Below are 19,101 nucleotides of genomic sequence, written 5' to 3' on the forward strand. Positions count from 1 at the left end.
GCCCTAGAGGAGAAAGCTGTGAGAACAACGTCTCCCCCAGTGGTCTGGATGATTGACCAGATACAAAACTTACGCTGCTAAAGGATACCTTATCCAAAAGGCTGATATTAGTAAACTAACATCAACTTCAGACTGATGAACAGAAAGTATCACAAATACGCTTGAAAGCTTTTCGAATGTTGATTTCATTAACAAAAGAAAAAAAAAAGCTCTTGATGAAACTCTACACGTGCAGACACGTGAAAGCCAGGAACGCTGGGCAAAAAGGTTCAGCAGGGGCGGAATCTCATAACGGTTTGGATAGTGAACGGTTCATTTGGCCCCATGTCAGAAATGTGCTAGGAGTCACCAGCTGTCATAGACCGCGGAGCGGCACCGCAAGTAATGAACACGTCACGTATCTGTCAATCATTTTGAAACCGAAGTCGTCGTCGGCTGAGTGGTACCGGCGAAGAGGTTACAGTTCGTTTTGGGTTCGGCTGCTGTGGCTTGGCTGTTGGCTTGCGACCCTGGCCACGTGCCGGCCGTACGACCTCGAAGACAGGCGCGCAACTCGCCCGCGTGCGTTGGTTGCTTCGGAGGCTATCACTGGCTATCACGAATTCGTTATATCCCTGTTCATTATATCTGTAAAAATACCTTGCTGCAGATAACATAATTGTGGTCCTTTAGTTGGAATATTATGAGGAGCAGAAGAGTTGCATGAGAAATCGAAACACATATTAAACTAAGAAACACCCACTAATTATATTTATTTAATTATTTAGGGCGCATATTGGAGTTTACTAATTGTAGCCGGTGAGGTTGCAAGGCCTGTCCACTTGGAATGAATATTCAAGATGACGCCAGTTTGGAGATGTGCACCATCCAAACGTGCCGTAATAATGAACTGTTGTTTCACTTACTTTCTTAACAAAATGGTCTTTATTATTTGAAGCACGAAAGTAACTTCAACGCCCATGTATTTTGCTCCACACTTTTGGAAATATATCGAAACTAGTGTCATCCTGGAAATTAATTTCAAGTGGATACCTCTTGCAAGCACACCGGCTACAATGCATAAATTGCAATACGTGCTGTAACTCAACTAATTAGGAAGTTCATTAGCGAAATGTCGGTAATTGAATATGTGTTTTAATTTCCGGTGCACCTCTTCGAATAATCCGGCTCATGGATGAGAACTTTGTCATCCCCAACCGGCGATTTTTAAAAATTCCGTAATAATTAAATATGATCAGCCTGTATCAAGTTTGCTCATGGGCATCCCACCTCTTCGAATAATCCGGCTCATGGATGAGAACTTTGTCATTCCCAACCAGCGATGTTTAAAAATTCCGTAATAATTAAATATGATAAGCCTGTATCAAGTTTGCTCATGGGCATCCCTAAAGAAGAGTTCATGATATTCATAAAGGTTTTATTGCTTCAGCAATGACGTCGCATAAAAATCTTGGGAAAACGTGAGGGATGTAGCCAAATAAGAATTGTTTCCTTTTTTTTTTTTTTCCTTGATATTGCAGCAATGTCCTTTCCGGAAACTAATGCCTTTCAGCGCATTTCGCGTTCGTGAGTGTTGAAGTGACACTACGCCCTGGGCGAAGCAACGAACGCAGGCGCTCACGAATGTGAAAAGTGCCAAAAGGCATTATAGCATCGCTAATAAATAGCAGACGTGCACACTCAAAACTTCGCCACAAGTACTACTCGGTTTCAATCTCGTGTCCCTGAGGCAATGTGCAATTCTTAGCGAGACATGAACGCCATTGTGCTATCACACAACATTCGCAAATTTTTGTGAGTTCCTACAACCAACACAGACTCTGACAATAATACTGTAGCGGCCAAGAAGGACGTTGAGCACATAGCAAAGAATTTCTTCGGAAAATGTGCGTTAGATGAGTGAGCCTGCCGTTTTTTTAATTTTTCTGTGGGCGTATTACTACAATAATCCGTGTGACGGGGTACTGGTCAAGTAGGAAAAAACGCTAATTCCTGATATAGTTTTCATTTGCACAGCCATTGGGTACAGCCAAATACTAGATCCCATTGCGCAAAGTAGGCATGGTGTCTAAATTGCTTCATAATGGCGCCTGCATGGTCAGTTAAGGAACCAGGTTCATCTCTATGGAGTTAAGACTATGTAGCCCTATCAAGTACAATAAATCTTCCATCTGCCCATTGAAAAAATTCACCGACGATTACAATACTCCTTAATAAGACTAGCGTAGCTGTATTACGAAAGGAAGCGCGTGGTTGCGGTTCACAGCAGCCACCACGGACAACCTCTACTCATGCAGTGCTTTGTTTCCAAATAGACGACGCACTGTACTCTGGTGCCGTATCGTAGCCATCGTAGCCATAAAGGCCATCGTGCGCAGCACTACGCTTTTCTTCTCACGCTTTCGCCATGCTTCCCTCCTCACGCTCTCTTTGCTCTCGCCGCTTTTTTCATCTCCCGCTGCGCTCCGCGTTCGCTCTCGTCTTCTGCTGTGCTCGTTCATTTGGTTACAAGGTAGGGCGCCGACGCTCGCCGCAGGAACGAGCGCCCAAGAGCTGCACTATAAAACTAAACCCACTTTGAGATTTTTTAATTGGCAGTTACAGCATGCTTTACAAAAACATTCTTGCACAGCAGTTTTTCAAAAAGGTGCAGTAATGGCTGCACTGCGGGCATTTGAAGCTGTAAGATTATGCAACATGCTCAGCACTGCACATGTCGGCTGTGTGTATAGAAGCATTGTCTTACTCCGAGAACTGGATCCGTTTATGTATATTATGACAATGAATAGATGGGCAAGTAGGTGCAATTGCATATTGGAAACAAGCTCAAAGGAACATGTCAGACAAGACCATGTGCGTGATATGTGCGTAGATATACACGTACTGCAGCTGGACGCGCATACATCTTATACTGTAGGATGCTAGCCTCTGGCACTAAGGTGCTCAGCCCACTTGCTCTGTTTATGTACCTAGCTGTAGCGACCACATTTGTGTGCAGACACAGTTAGCAGTCACCATCAACAGTGACTTCATTTCGTTCTTGCAGGGACCTTGCTTAACTGCTATAATGAGCTGGGCAATTGGTACGAGTTGCCTGTCTACTGTCTGTGTGCACCAGGCAACCCGGTGGAGGTTGCAAGTGATGCTTAGTCACCATCGCCAGAGAGCGAGCCATGTGCAGGTCAGAAGATACTTTTCAAGTTGCGCCTCTCTACCACAGGAAAGGACACCAAGATGGCTGTGCGCACAGCTGAAACCATACAGGCTGCAAAGCGGAGCTTGGAGGACCTTGAGGGCATCCCAGCCAGCCACCAAAGTTGGTTCTTTGGGGACAAGCTGCTCTCAGATTGAACGCGTGTTGGTGAAGCGAAGGTGATGATATGCTTTGTTGCCCAGGTAGCTGCGGCCACTCCTAATTGCCCCCTCCCCACTGCGGCCACTGTGCCCTGGAAGTTCCTGCTGGACAAGACTGATAGAGCACAGCACGCCAGCACATTGGTGCCTGTGGGCCCAATATCCAACGGCGTGTGTTGCATCAGCACCTCTGCCACGTGTGAAGAAGCCCAGTGTGTTTGAGCACACTTCCTGTGCTCCGAATGGATAAGCTAGCGGATCAAAGATGGAAATGTTTTTGCAAGTCACTGGAACCCCGCTACCCACAGTCCCATGAGTGGCGTACTCAAGTCCCCAGCAACGACACCCTTTTAACGCCCTTGCTCCCTTTGAAAAGCGCCGTGCGAAAGTTCATAAACTATTGTGCGAAAGTCGCCGGCGGGACAGTTTTAGTCACAGACGTGGATTTAGGCGACATTCCTGGTCCTCGAGATACAAGTATGGACGGTCCATTCTCTCTTGAAGAGTTAGGAGCTGCTATGGCGCTCTGTAGATGTTCGTCTTCACCAGGGCCCGATGGAATAACATATACTGCTTTGCGCCACCTACGTCGAGAAGCACGACGATAACATTTCAACCTTTTTAATAGTTCATGGCAATACTGCGTTGTTCCACAGGAATGAAGACGTAGCCACCTGATACCGCCGCTAAAAGCAGAAAAGTCACCGCTGAAACTGGCATCATATTGGCCTAAACACTCGCCAGCTGCGTCGGGAAGCTCATGGAACGTGTGAGCTTCATGTGTCTCGAATGGTGCATTGAACACCACAAAGTTTACCCTGACTGTATGGCGGGATTTTGACGAGGCCGTTCTTCGATCGACAATGTCATCGACCTAGTGTCGTCGATCTAGTGCCATCTGTAGAGCAGCAAAAATATTGGAAGTGATTATCGGTAGCACTCTTTCTGACGTGAAACGAGAACGTTTCCCATCAAGCCATCCTAGGTGCACATTGAACAATTGAACTAGGAGGGCGAGTATTTTGATGGATTGGAAACTAATTGACACAAAAGTTCTTGCTTGTACTTGCAGAAGATGGTCTAACTACCGACCACTATACATGCCGAGGCGTTCGCAAGGCGGTGTTCTAAGCCCTGTTCTTTTAAACCTCGTGCTTATTAGGCTGGCCGAATTGCTACCGGAAACAGTGAGTGTCTCGATCTAGACGACATCTGCATCCGGGCATCAGCGGTCAGTAGCCTTCAGGTTTGTATAAGGCTACAGAAAGCAGCAGCACAGGCAACTAGCTATCTTTGCACACAAGGCCCAACAATCTCGACAGAAAAATGTGCGTTAGTCGCTTTTACTCGAAATTCGATGTCTGGTCATCTACTATACATGAATTGCCAGCCTATCTCCTACAAAAGAAATCATCGGTATTTGGGGTGTCACTGTTGACCGAGACCACTCTTCGAGCCCTCAGGTTCCCCACTTAATTAGCCATTTCAACCTCTTTCACCCGAGTATTAAATTTACTGCGCACAACTCTACTAGTCAAATCAATTTCCTCGACACGATGGTCTACATAAAAAATTGAAAATTGAGAACGACACTTTACCGGAAGCCTACAATATTTAGAATAGAACAGTCATGGCCCGCGACACTGTAAGCAAGGAATTTTTGTCGGACAAGCGAAACGAATAAGAAGAATCGGCAGCGACGACAACCATTATATCCACCACCCAAATGATATTAAAGCAACGCTAGCAGAAAGAAAATATCCACAAGTTCCTCTCGACAGAGCTTTTGACGTCGCGCCAAGATAGGAGAGACAGTCAGCGTTAGCTAAGAAACAGCCTACACCAGAATCTGACAGACCACCAGCCTTTATAGCAAAATAGTTTAATGCCCTCCCAAACATAAACAACATCCTGCGAAAATGCCACCCAATATTATGAAGTAACGATCGTCTGAGAAAAGCGTTCCCGCTGATACCAAGGGTTACTTATCGCCGCAACACAAACGTTAAATATATATACATTATTTCACGAAAAAGACAGTCAACATCATTCCCCCGTAATAAAAGCATGTTGTCGACCCAGGTGCAAAACCTGCAAGCACCTTCGAAGTGACATTAAAATTAAAAGCACCGCAAATAGTTATACACACGAAGTGAAAACTAGCTTTACTTGTAAAAGGTCGGATGTGATTTATATGCTTGAATGATCCTTCTGTAAGAAACAATATATCGGTGAAACGGTTCAATCAGTAAATGTCAGGTTAACGCACATCGCGCGGACAGAGCTATAACGCTTCCCAGTGCCGTCGCCGAGCATTTCAACCAACCAGGTCATAGCTTTGATGAAACTGGTGGCAGGATTTATATTTTGCGTGCTTCTTTTTCTTTTATACATAAAAAAGAAGATAGCCACGCAAAAAGATCGCGTGCCGCAAACAATGAACGACTTTTCTAGTCAGCGGCACCTATCGCGTCAAGGCCATTAAGGGAGGGTCAGTTTCGCTTTTGGAGGTCGTGTTCACCGTGGTCATGTTCTCCGTAGCTAGATACGGCGGCCGCCGCTAGGTGCCGCGACAATCCATTCTGCAATCGAACCGCACAGAAAACCGCGTGCTCAGATTGTTTTAGGTGGTTGACGTGGCTGTAGGCGCGTGGGCGTGGCGACGCGCACGAAATGTCTGGCGCTGTTCTGACCCCACGCCCGGAAATGTGTAGGGGGCCAGCAGCGGACGTTTTGTTTTCAGGCACTCAGCCTACGCTTGCCGACGACTGTTCTGCGACAAATTCCTGATAATTTACCTGCCCCCGATACGCGTGAAAGTCTTGTAAAGATTATCGTGCGGTTGTTGTAATCACTCGGGGTGGCGCAGCGTTTCATGAAACAATGTACGCCCGTGTGCAGATAAAAAAATTGTTTGCGAAAGCGCTCGTGCGCTTTTGAAGGTGTTACCAGCGCACACCAAGGCATATTTTTCAGCACACGCTTATGCAAAAGCGTGAGTCGCAGGTAATGTTTACGTTCAATGCGTTGGTGGCCTTGTCAGACTTGTCAAAACGTGTTCAACGACACATTCACAAATATAGGTTCAAGGCTGTATTTTGGCATTCTTACCAGCACGGCTTATATTCCAGTGCATAACACACACACGGATAAAAGCCCCACCAGACGCCGTTTACGCGTCGAATCGCTTTAAAATTGATTGCCGCAGGAAGGACTCCGTGCGTATACATACAGCCGAAATACAAGAAAGTAGTAGCGTAAAACCTACCTTGCACTCTAATGGCGCGTCACAGTCTTCTCAACAGTGCGTCGGGCTGTTCGTTTTATACGTTTAACAAAAGCAAGCGGCGACCCACGATAGAAAAAAAAGATAGTCATAACATTTTTAGTCCCAAAGAAACAGGCCCTAGTTCGGACCTCCTGGTGAGTTTATGCCTGCTTACCTGGCACGTTCTTTAGCTTCGCTCTGCAGGCAAAAAAAAAAAAAAAAAGGTGCTGCAGCATGGATGCACTGGGCGCACCGACTGCACGGAGACGTCTTTCTGTCATTCATTCTAGCCTGTTGTGCTATGGTTAGCTAAATCGGCTGCAAGTGAAGCAGACGATGGAGCGCCTTCCCTCAAGAGTCCAGTAATACCGCACCAGCGGCCGCTCGATGGTGCGCGTCACTTTATAAATTCGTCCATGCATTGAAAATGATTTCTTACAATGTGTTCTGAACCCTCTAGCACTGACAAATATGCCATGAATACACTAATCAGGGTAATTAACCGATACAAACTGGACGCTTCTTCACGTCACTTGCTGACAACGTACAACTCGTTTCAACCGCTCAGACGGCATTTCTTTTCTTCTTTAATGTTTCTGCATGATGGCTTAAGCACACATCTGTGATCAATGTATAATTGCCAATACGGAGCTCATGCTGTGCTATTTTTCGTCCTTTTAACGCCACTATTATGTTAAGCTACGAAAGTGCTCAGCTCGCTTTTTTTTATTCATAACATATGCAATCATTATAATTTGTGATAAACAACACACATGCAACCAATATGTGCCAGCTGCTTTTCTTCCAAAGGTATTGACATGTAATAATAAACAAGACAATATGGAGCATTTTGAGCATTGCATTATGATCACCAATTTTCGTTTGCAAAGCGAAAGAACTATGATACATAGGCAGGAAGCTTTTCCTCGCGATCTTCTGCAGCAGTGGAAACTTGAAATTTCGAAGTTTTGTCAGAAATTTATGCCGCATACTGACAAATATGATGCCATTAACGGAGATTGCCCTGTATTAGTAAAAGCGAAAATAATGTCCCTTTAATACCGTTTGCACGGATATCACAAAATAGCGCGTCTCACACACCTATGAACAGGAAAGCGGAAAACAAAAGACAAAACAATTTAAAAGCAATATAAACGGTCATTGATCGGGGCCTAGGTGACAAGTGCCCGCAATGCGTCATGGGACATTCGACAGCTGCAGTCCGCTAGTCCGCGTCGCTCTCCCACAGGCCGTCTCTGCCGTCCCGGTTCCACACGGGGCAGCGCGACGCACCCAGCTGGTGGGAGCACTTGAAGGCGTCCCGGAACTCTTTCAGGTCCAGGAGTGCGAGGTTGACGCGGGTGCGCGGCGGTAGGCCCAGTCGGTAGCGCAGGCGCTCCCGCACCTGCTCCTGCTCCGCCTTGGGAGCGCAAAAACCCGCTGCGTAGTTTATGAAGAACAGCCTGTCGACAGTAAGGCCGGCAGACCTGTGACCGGGCACGAATAAGGCGCCGTGCGAAAAGCGCCTGAAGGCCGCCATCAGCGGCTTCAGTGCGGCATTGTCAGCCAGAATGTCGGCGAGGAAGTCGCGAACATTGGCTGCGGAGGCATTGTCCTGGCGGACGCCGTGCTTGTAGCGCCTCAGCAGGCAATACTGGAGCGCCTGGAAGCGGTCTCGAGTCCAGCTGGACCACTGCGGGTCGTCCAGCGACGCCAGGAACAAGGCCCGAGTCACGTCGGCAGCCAGCAAGGGGAACAGCGTGGAAGGGTAGTTGGACCGCGTCACCAGCGACGCGGCGGCCACTGTGCTCGAAGTCAGGTATAGCCTGAGCGCTGACTCCGGCGACCGGGTCCAAGGCACGTCGAGATTAGTGAAGCGTTCACTGAAGCGAGCGTCGTAGTTCGCGCCGTCGGCGCCTGACATCCAGTACTTCCGCAAGCTTTTGGCTAGGAGCTCGCCGTAGTAGCGCACAGGGTTTTCGGGACCGGAGCCGGTGGCCTTTACCGTTTCGTAGTAGTGTTCGACTTCTTCCTCGAGCTCTTGGCCAGCCAGGTAACCTACCTGCAGGGACTTGAGACGCTTGATGGCGTCCGCGGTGTCTACGCTCTGCATCCAGGTGGTCCCCGCTCGGAAGGTGTGTTCCAGCGACGAGACCATGCTTTTGATCGTCGCGGCCCATTGGCGGTCAAGGTCGGTGGTCCTGGCCAGGATGTCACGCAGTATCAACCGAACACCATGCGGGAACAACCGCTCGACCAGGTGGAAGCAGCTCTGGGTCCTCGGATTCAGGCCGTGCTGGAAACTCGGGTAACCCAGGCGTAGGAGGTCCCGCGGAATCGACTCCTGCGGAAGCAGCGGGGCTACGAGTGCAACCATCCGGACGCCGAGGAAGTTTAGGATCGTCCGCGGACTGGTCGCCCGAAGAATCTCGTAGAGTTTGCTGGCGTACACGGGGTTGAGAACCACCACTTCGCCATCGTCTCTGGAGCGGAGATGCGAGAGGTAGGCGTCCACACGGAACTTCGGCATGCGCGGGAACTTCTTCACAGGATAGGTGACGTCCTTCTTCCAGGCTGCCTTGTTGAAAGGCTGTGACGCTTCCAGAAGCAGAGCCTCGAAGCGCGCGACGTCCTCGGCCAAGTCGTTGCTACCGGAAAGCGCCTTCCAGAGGGTCAGCACCTGCCGAAGTATCTCCCTGTATGGCAGAGACTCATTGTTCTTCTGTATCTCGTACTGCACAAACAGGAAATTCCTTGGCGCGTCCAGGTGCAGATCGTACGAGCGAGTTTCGAGCGACTTCCGCAATGAGACAAACACGATGGGAAAGATGGCGAGTTGCCGGTCAATGCGCTTAAGCACACAGTCGAGCCGGAAAGGCTGCTGTGGTTGCGCGGGCGGTGGCTCGGAGTAGGGCCAGTCATCTAGGCCTGTTTCCCGAAGCAAGCCTCTTATGCCGTCCCATTGTGTCACGTCCTTGGCAGCCGCGTTGTTGAGACAGGAACTCAGCAGGAGGCTGGAGTGATCCAGGAAGCTCTGCTCAACGTGCTCGAGTACTGCTGTACCCGCTGCTGGCATGGTGTGCATGTGTTCCTGGAGATACCTGGAAAACGTTGTAATCAAAAATGCTCGTAGCCTGCTCGTAGCTTTTGACAGGCGGTTGCTCCATCTGAAATGATTTTCTTTGATGTGGACGCATCGAAGTCCCGTCGCCCTTCGCATCGTCGGTTTGCACTACTGTCACGAACACCTCACTAAAGCGTGTTTCATAACTTTGCTCTTTCGTTGAAATAGCGTGTTGAGATAGCATGCGAATTTTCTTTGTAGATATTATGTGTATTGTTATTACGTTGCTAAAATTTGCTACCTGGTAGCTTGACAAATAAGTAAGTATTTGGGTCACCTTACACTACTTCAATTGCCCAGAACAGGCTGACCAGGTCGCTTTGAGCTATAATCAAATTCTTTCTCAAAACAAACCAAACTACGCACCACCATTGTTACTAGACTATCAAGAAACTAGAGAAAAATTCCGTCAGAGAAACCCACGTGGGAATTTTCCCCTGCGAGATTCAAAGTGAACCCGATCATACCCTCATATTATGGCTGGGCGACTGATCGATGATTAACCTGAGAAATATTTGTTAATCGTCTAATTGTGACAGATAGCACCGTTCCACCTTGCCTTAATATTTCTGCGAAGCAGGTACGACTTTCAATTCTGTAGTTCTGTCACGTGCACTAAACTGAATAAATAAATGTCCATTAGTGAATCTTAAGGTAGCTAACCGGACATTTCATTCCGACGTGCAAGTAATGCTTGCCTCAGCAGGTGATCTTTCTCGAGAGAAATAGCTTTCTACATATACTGTGTGTGCCAGACCTCTGACGACCGAACACCGTACGTCTTGAAATCGTATCTTGCTCCGTGTTGTATGAATATTTCTTTTTTTGGTTTACCAGTACCCCTATCTCGTTAATATATAGTCTTCTGGCAGGTGACTTCTTGTGCCCACATATCTTCTAATTCCATCTCAATGCCTAGCTCCGACTACGCTTCTCCAATTGGTACCCGTTCTTGCTCTAGGAGACCACCATTTATGTGCTTATACGCACTTCATGTCCTGCCATGCTCAATTTCTTCTGCTTAATGTCAACTAGATGTATCGCCAACCAGTGTTCTCTCTCTAATACTCACAACTGTCTTTCTGTCACTTAACGTTACCCAATCGCTCTTTGCGCGGTCGTCGATTTTCTCAAACTTGTGTGTCAACCGCGAAGTGGCTGCTGCATATATGTTAGTACTGGTTGAATGCAATGATTGTGTATTATTCGAGGATACCAGTAAGCTGCCGATAATGACTTAAGGACCAAATATAGTCCTACGTACCGTGACGTTACGTTGACGAGAATTACGTCACGTTGGCGAGAACAACAACGTCTATGGTTCGACTGATGCCTCGACCAGGTTCGACGCCCCGGCGCAGCGAGCGTATTACCGGACGCGGCCAACGCGCCCGGCGTCGACCGATGCTCGCCCGCGCACCGATAGCGTCGGCCTATAAACGCACCTTTAGTAATGCCAACCGTATAGGCTACGACTAATTTGTATTCTTCAATAAGTTTGTTTGTCGTTATCAGGCTTCCCTGTAGCTTACTAGCCTATAAACATTATTGTGCGCACATATAGGGGCTGACTGCCAATCACGAATTCTCCTTTTCGTCAGGTTGTTCAGCATTACCTTAGTTTTCTGAATAATAATCTTACCACGTACTCTACGTGCTGTCTCCTCTACTTGCCCTACTTGTACAATTGCATTCGAAATAACAATCCATATTTAATTGCGACCAATTCAGTGCACGCTCCAAGCGCATCGCTTTTTCTGTCGAGAAGCACGAGGCTGGTTACATCACGGAAACGTGTGGCCGAACGGCGTTACTAATACATGCGCCCGCCAGTGATCCCAGTCACGGCTGCCTCTGCACAATGGTTGAAGGCTACAACACGACCAAGTCGCCTGTAACTGGCCCCATGCCGTCATTTTTCCCGCCGTCTTCAATATGCGGTTGTCAGAATTCTCGGCTCCGAAGAATTAGCTTTAGTATGGCTAAACTGCGCTCGAGACAGTGGTGTCTGGTACCATGTTACTCTCCCCTTCATTTCTGGTGATGTGCCCGTGGCTGCGCTCTACTTGTGCGTACTGAACTGATTGCATTAACACGGAACGTAAATGAATTATGTGCAGGGGTGTGCTGGTATCTCTTGAGCGCGCCATCCTCATCGTCGACGCCGAGCGACGCCGGGTCACGAAACGCAAGAAAACGCTGACTGTGGAGCGGCCTTTAGGTTGTACAGCAGGGAGCGGCAGTCCTGATTACGGCCGACATACCTGGTAACCTCGGTGATCACGAAGGCGCGTCCCGCTGCCCTGTATGGCAAGTGGCCGTCCAGGTCCCAGGCCGCTGAGCAGACGTAACCGTAGAAGTCAACGCACGGGTCCACGCTCGGGTTCAGTTTCTCGTCCACCAGCCGGCTCTGCCAGCGGCAGGCGTCGGTGTCGCACTCGAAGTCGTACTTCGCCGCTTCACCGGGAGCTTTGGTGTCCTCGTAGTCGACCAGGGTGAAGACAGGCTTTTTAGTCGCTTTCGGCACCGCACGCGGTGCGGGCGGGCGTTTCACCACATGCTCCCGAATCTGCTCGTCGCCAACCCTGGCGTTCCTATCGGAGCCTTCGGGCGGGTGCATGCGTGCGGTGACGACGTTGCCGCCGTACTTGTGATTGTCCTTCTTCGGAAACCAGCCGACGACCATGATCGTCAGAAAAGTCGCGAGCAGCAGTGAAAGCACCACGATCACAGCACACTGCTTCCCCAAGTGCTTCACGTCGAATTCGTTTCCTATTATGTGGGAAATGGGCGAATACGTATTGCTGCCAGTGGCGAGTGGAAAATTGCCAGTCATGGCGAGGTTCTCGACACCCTCTCCTGCGTACGGGATCTCCCCGTCATCCCATACGCCTCCAGTAGGAGTGAAGGCACCCACTGATGCCACTGTGGTCATGGCCGACGAGCTGTTGCCCGCGGAGGGTGGCCAGCGATCGTACTCCTGGTCCTGAAAGTGATCCAATGGTTCCGTAGTCGGATAGTTGCGTGACCAGCCAGTCTCTCGAGCCGCCATGCTAGTTACCGTTGCGTTCCACTGTGGTCTATTTCTGGCTGTAGTCGCGGCGAAAGGAGTCTCTGGCTCTGCAGTTCTGCTCGACGTGCCTCTGGCTCCTACATTTCTCGGCGCGGGCGTGTTCAGAAGTGGTGTTCTGTTGATCCCGCGTCTTCTGCTCGCGGCTGCTCCACTATTTGCAACTTTCGCGCCGGCGTCCTGGGCTGGAGAGGATCTGACAAATACAGGCTTGGCGCCTTTCCTTTTGAACTCCGCAGTTTTGGACGCTGGGGTCTTTGACGCAGGAGTCCTGGATAAAGGTACTGTGATAGATGTAACACCCCGTCCATAGTTGACGGTTCCATGTGTGGCTGGTTGCTCTGCCGCAGCGGCATCCTCTTGCTCCTGCCCTTGTTCGCTATCGTCGCTAGGTATTCGCTCCTGTTCGGGAAAACGCGGGGTGTTGGGGAACAGCGCGTCTTCAAGAGACCTGCTGGGCATCCGCAGATTTGGTCGCAAGTATGAGAAGGGCCGGTTTGTCGCCCGGTGGTCCATTGCTCACGCGAAGCGGGCCTCTCCGATTCAAAGCGTTGCGCCGAGACACGGCCGCGTCCCAAGTAGCGGAAAGTTGACGGTGCGGTGGGTGACGGACGAACTTCGCCGGCAAATTGGTATCACGAGGCGAGAACCTGACGAGCGACCTGCGCTGTTCCTCCTGAAACGAGCGAAAAGAAATTGAAGAAACTGCGAGGAAATCTGAAGCGTTCTAATGCTACGGATGAACCTTTCGCCACTGGGAAATGGTACCTTGCAAATCTGGTCGACTTGTCAATGGAGCCGTAAGACGGAGGCTGAAGCTGAAGGTCGCTGCCTTTGCCACCTGCAACGCGAGAAGGATCGCCCGTGCCGTCAGTGAGGATGATGATGACGATGTCTCAAACCGTGGCACGTACCCACAATGGGGGATGGGCTAGAAATGTGGTGCCTAGCTGTATAAAAAGGTAATAAATTCAGAAAAAAATGTATTGAAAAGGTAAAACTGTAAATACGTGTACTTGAGAAGTACGATAATATGAGAATAGGTGATTACATTTTGAAACAAATACAAAGACGATTCCTTGAACAATTTAGAATGGAAGTAATTAAGAAAATTTACAATACCACTAAAAAGGAAGATTACAAATAACGTGGTATACGTTTTGTTGCTACAATAAAATCACAAATAGCACCAAATACGTTTGTGAGACTAAGAACCCACTGTCAAGGCCCCGAGAAAGAGTAAAACTCCAGCACTTAAACTCGAGCTTAGTTTATCAGTGTGTGCGAATTGTAGTTTCTGAAGCCCAATCAAATACGAATCGAATATCGCCAGGAGAGAATCGACTCAAATGTTAGATATTTATCCAACAGCTTGCGAATAATGTACAGCTTTCTCACTATTACGGTCAAAGCAATTTCACATCCTGGTATTTTCAATACTAAAGAATATCTCCACATTACAAAGCATGCTTTGTAAAAAGCACCAAGACAGTATTAGCAACAAGTAACGGCAGTTTGTTCGGAAATTCGGGCTCGTTGGAGCCTAGGTAGTGTTACGGTTCACTGTTTGCGGTGATGAACGAAACGGACTCCAAGCGCCGGAGACATCACGTGCCTAATCACCACGTTCGTCAACATGAAAATACTTGTCCATCGGGTGTGTGCGACGGGATTATGCACCAGTACACATCCTACCCTCCACTGTCCTCCGCTCAACCCCTCTACGGCAATGAGGGGTTTTTCTCCGAATTCCTGTGTGTGGATTGCCCTCTGCGTTGACCCGAGGCGATCCTTGCTACAAGGGATTAGGAAGTGTCTATACTCAGCGAAATTAGCCACGTGAAAATGAAAGCAGCGTATTTTATTTTATTTTCGGTTGCTGATTTTGATTACTTCAAACGCGGCACATACCCACGATGGGGACAAAAAGAGTGTTTCGCTAGAAATTGAAAATTTAAACAAACAAACAAGCAAAACAATCGTTTCTGGTGGCGTTATGCCAAAATGTAGAAAGCAATTTTTTTGCCGTTGTTTCGATGCCTCGTACTTGTGCATTGGCTTATGAGGGACGCTGCCGTAGAGGTCTGTGTATTAGTTTTAGCCACGTGGAACTAATTAGCGTGCGCCCAAATGCACGCGTGTTCTTGCAAGTCGCCTTCATTGAAAGGCGGTTTCTACGGCCGGTAATCGAACGCGTAACTACTCGTACTCCGAGGTAGAACGTTATTGCCACTGAGATACCATGGTAGTTGAGAAATCCATCCATCCATCCATCCATCCATCCATCCATCCATCCATCCAATCCATCCAATCCATCCAATGCATCCAATCCATCCATCCATCCATCCATCCATCCATCCATCCATCCATCCATCCATCCATCCATCCATCCATCCATCCATCCATCCATCCATCCATCCGCCAACTTGAATCCCTTGTATAAGTCCTTGGGCTAATAGGTAGCGCATCAAGCTGTTGTGCTGAGGGAATAGAGTTCGAAACCAACCATCGAAGCAACATGGTCCACTGGGTATGTGGCACTGGGTATGTCCTGCTATTCAATGAACTTCTTTGATGCCAGCTTGGCAACTGGCAACAATGGGCGACTGCGTCTGTGCCACTCTTTAATGAACTTCTTTGAGGCCAAGTGCGGTCACTGGATGTGTGCTAGTGGGTACGTTCCTCTCTTCAGTGCACCTCCTTGAAGCCAAATTGAATCACTGGGTACGTGCCGCTGGGGATCTGCCGGCCTTCACTGACAAAAAAAAAACTTTATAAATTAGTACGCTGTCGGACGGAACGAAACTCACATCATGTAGATTCAGGCAATCTTCTCGGAGTATATATTCACACACGCACCACACGCTGACTTCGTGGATGTGCCGCCAGATGACGCAGCGTGTGAAGCAAAGGAAAGCGAGAAAGGAACCATGTCTACATGCGGGCATAATTTTGCAGGATTTGCAGGATTCTAGCGCGCACAATTTTTTTTTAAATTAAAGGTGCGTTCAAATTTGCATGTACGTTACAATCGTAACTAATTCCACTCCAAATCAAAATCGAAACCGTTTCTTAGTAAAAAACGAAAAAAAAACGCTCGATGCGAGGTAGCAAGCCACACTGCCATCGAACGGATCCTCTGAAGAAAGCGACGCTCAGAGGTATCGCAAGGTGGGTCCATGGTGCGTAGAATGCCCTCCCGCAGACAATGTTTGCGCAAGCCTCTGGAAGTGTTGCATTTCTAATGAATTAAATGGAATTGAAGATGACTTTCGGAGGTCGGTAAACAGCGAAAAGTGGGTGTCATCGTACTCCGATAGCAACTAGCTGCTAAGATTCAGCTGTTTGCGTGTCTGTGTGTCTCTGTATGTTCCATAAAATTATTTGAACACAGTGCGTGTCGACTCCGGTTTCGTTACTTGACGTGCACGGTAGAATCGGCAGCAAGTTATTCTTTTTTTCTTCATATTTTGCCGGTAATATAATTGCTTCAGAATAGGTGGCGCGGGATAATCGCGCAAATACGGGTACATGACCCGCTTTGGCGGTTGTACTACGGTGTGTCGTTACATTGCTTCAATGCTAATCGTATTGACGTCGACATCCATCGGGAAATGGGTTCTGTTGGATTTTCTTTTTTTACTGCACTTATCTGCTGGATCGGCCCAAGAAAGAGGCTAAAGAAAGACATTATAGAAAGAGACTTGCCTCATACGGAAGAGTGGCGGTAACTCACCAAGGTAGACTGTCTTCAGAAAGCCCGAGCGCGATTTGAACCCCTGACCAGGCCACTTCGAACCCGACACGCTAGCACGCTGTCGCACCTTTCTTTTTTAGGCTACCACGCTAGTTTTCTTTTAATAACGCAGCTTTCTTTTCGTAGCCTGCAGGGTTTGGTTTGGCTGCCATTGTGTGTTTTTCGGCACCAGAAAAAAAAATAAACATGCACACCCAACGTACAAATTGGCATCTATGTGAGAAAAAAAAAAATCAGGGGTGAAATGCAGGAAGGTTAATCATATTAGCTGTCCGGTTGGCTTCTCTGCACAAAAGTAAAGAGGCAGAAAGAAATAAAAATAAGTAAGAATGAGAAGAAGAATAACAATAAGAAGGAATAAGTAGGTACGAATAGAATTTGTTCTCACAAGCACGAGGAAGGCCACTGGCCGCGACAACAGTTTTCCTCATTGAGTCCTGATGCTTTAGAGCTACTCGTTAACGTCGACTGTGACCGAGGTCCAAGAATTCTCTTTCCTGTTCGGCGAAAGTTGTCAAGCTTGTCAAGCGTGGTGCAGAGCGTTTTTCTTTGTGCACGAAAACGAGTCAATTGCAGGGAAGATGCATAATCGTCTCTCTTGACCCGCAAACTTTAAATTTGCGTCTGGCGGTCCATTACGATGAAAAAGGAGTAGGCGCGTGTTAAGGCTACTCGAAGCCATGGACGATAAATGAGAGTCCCGTCCCGTCGTGCGGAAGGCGGAGATATGGGGACTCAGCGAACAAAGGCACTAGTTTCGTAAGGCCGCCAAGTTCCACTGGGTTAATGCAAGCTTGCGTGCGAGCGCGCGAAGCTTTCCCACAACACCCGCGCCTGCCATCGGGATGACACCGTAACATGCACTATCAAGGGCAGATCAAGAGGCTGCATTGGATTTAGTCATTTTTTACCGCATCACCATGACTTGGCAACAATTTAAAGACAGCGTCACGTGTTTTCTCAACTGCCTGATGGCAAATTTCTCTCGCGTCCGCGACAAGTTGTTCGTGGGGTGCACGGCGTAATGCAGAGGGCAAACTGTGAAAGGACGGGGGGGGGGGGGGGTCACCTGGAATTCTAAATGCGCCTTGGCAAGGCCAAATCAAAACGCGCTTGCTTGCCTGCGAGGAGTTCATAACTCGAAGGACCTCTCAGCGGCGTTAATTGGACATGAATGCTTTCGCATTGACAACTCATAAGAAGTGCTTAGGTACCCTCGGATTTTTAATTATGGTCACCTATAGATAACTGAAACCCACTCCACTGAGAAGCCGTTTAGCTTCTGTGTATATGAAACATAGAGATATGCAGACTTTGTGCGCTGGTAATTTACATTCACGCATTCTCCTTCGCAGAACTTTTTTGAATCTGATTTAATGTTGGATAGCGCATTTGGTGAGGTAAAGCAGGTATTCGTAAAGGTAAAGCAGGCATGACACAACGAATTGAGTATATGCTATTAACAACTTGAATTTCATGACGAACATGAATAGTTGCAAAATACTGAAAATCATTATTTTGTATTTTCGTTTTCTTTTATTTGCTCTACTGTTCCGACATTTATTGAACAACACGACCAATAGCTTCAAAAAGAAAAGAAATAAAACGAAAGGAATACAAGGAAAATATAGAAAAAAAGAAGTAAGTAAAGGAAGGAAGAAACAAGCGTTTTCAAGAACGTGGCATCAAAGACCCTCCAGTGAAAATGTTTATCTCTAAGTAAGAAAATTTGGATGCCCCACCATCAACTAGCTCTGTAATTGCGACACTCAGCAATTTGGCTACGCATGGCTGATGCTAACTCGAAAGTAACAGCTTTCTCAGCGTACCGCTGAAACGTAACGGTTATTCTTGAAACCGCAAAAGCCCTTACGTGTCGAGCGCACGAGACGTGTTGTTACACACATACTTGTTGCGTCATATTGGGAGGGCAATTTCGGATAATTGTCGCCCTCAGTCCAACCCAAATGTGTTGTTGTGGAATCAAGAAAACTCGGCGATAATCACACTACGTATTCTGAACTTACGGGAATTTCTTGCCATCGTGATAGCGTGTTGCTGCCACTCCTGAGCTTTTCTATGCGTGACGAGAGCTAGACTAACTCGCACATTATATCTCGTAACTCATAAACAGTTAGACGGAACCATACCCGCAAGTTATTACTGAACGTTAAATGCTATACGTGCAAGGGTGGCAGCCCTGGAGTGGATTATCACCCAATTTCCGACGTTACGTCTGAACGACTGAGATTATAGAGCTGCGAGAAATGACGCAGTACGCCACACTTGATGAGGTAAGGAGTCCGCAAAGTTTCCTCACCGTCAGCAATTGCCATGCCACGGCAATTTCAGTATCCGTTATTGCGAAAAAAAATAGCGACGTGGTCAACTGCCTCTCAAAGTAGCCTGCCCATCTACTACGTGACGAGACAATCAGACGCGTTCTTGCGAAATGGGAGCTTAATCGGTGCGAAATTAAGACGAAGACGATGAGGCCCGGTCGGAGGGCGCGGTAAATGGCCTTCTGC

The 19,101-nt window shown here is 48.0% G+C and overlaps 2 protein-coding genes across 2 annotated transcripts in view; both read right to left on the reverse strand.

Annotated features, from left to right (window-relative positions):
* The window catches only part of LOC129384103 (mediator of RNA polymerase II transcription subunit 28-like), an 86,457-nt gene that overhangs the window by 18,523 nt on the left and 48,833 nt on the right, over window positions 1-19,101 (reverse strand). The window lies entirely within an intron of this gene.
* On the reverse strand, window positions 6,505-13,393 carry LOC126528267 (phosphate-regulating neutral endopeptidase PHEX-like). Its single transcript, XM_050176157.2, has 2 exons — window positions 12,011-13,393; window positions 6,505-9,723 (listed from the first exon to the last, which is right to left on the reverse strand). The coding sequence occupies exons 1-2, from the start codon at window positions 13,330-13,332 to the stop codon at window positions 7,848-7,850; spliced, it is 3,198 nt and encodes a 1,065-aa protein (XP_050032114.1). The 5' UTR covers window positions 13,333-13,393; the 3' UTR covers window positions 6,505-7,847.

The sequence above is a fragment of the Dermacentor andersoni genome, chromosome 9 (genome assembly GCF_023375885.2).
Source record: "Dermacentor andersoni chromosome 9, qqDerAnde1_hic_scaffold, whole genome shotgun sequence".
Lineage (NCBI taxonomy): Eukaryota > Metazoa > Arthropoda > Arachnida > Ixodida > Ixodidae > Dermacentor > Dermacentor andersoni.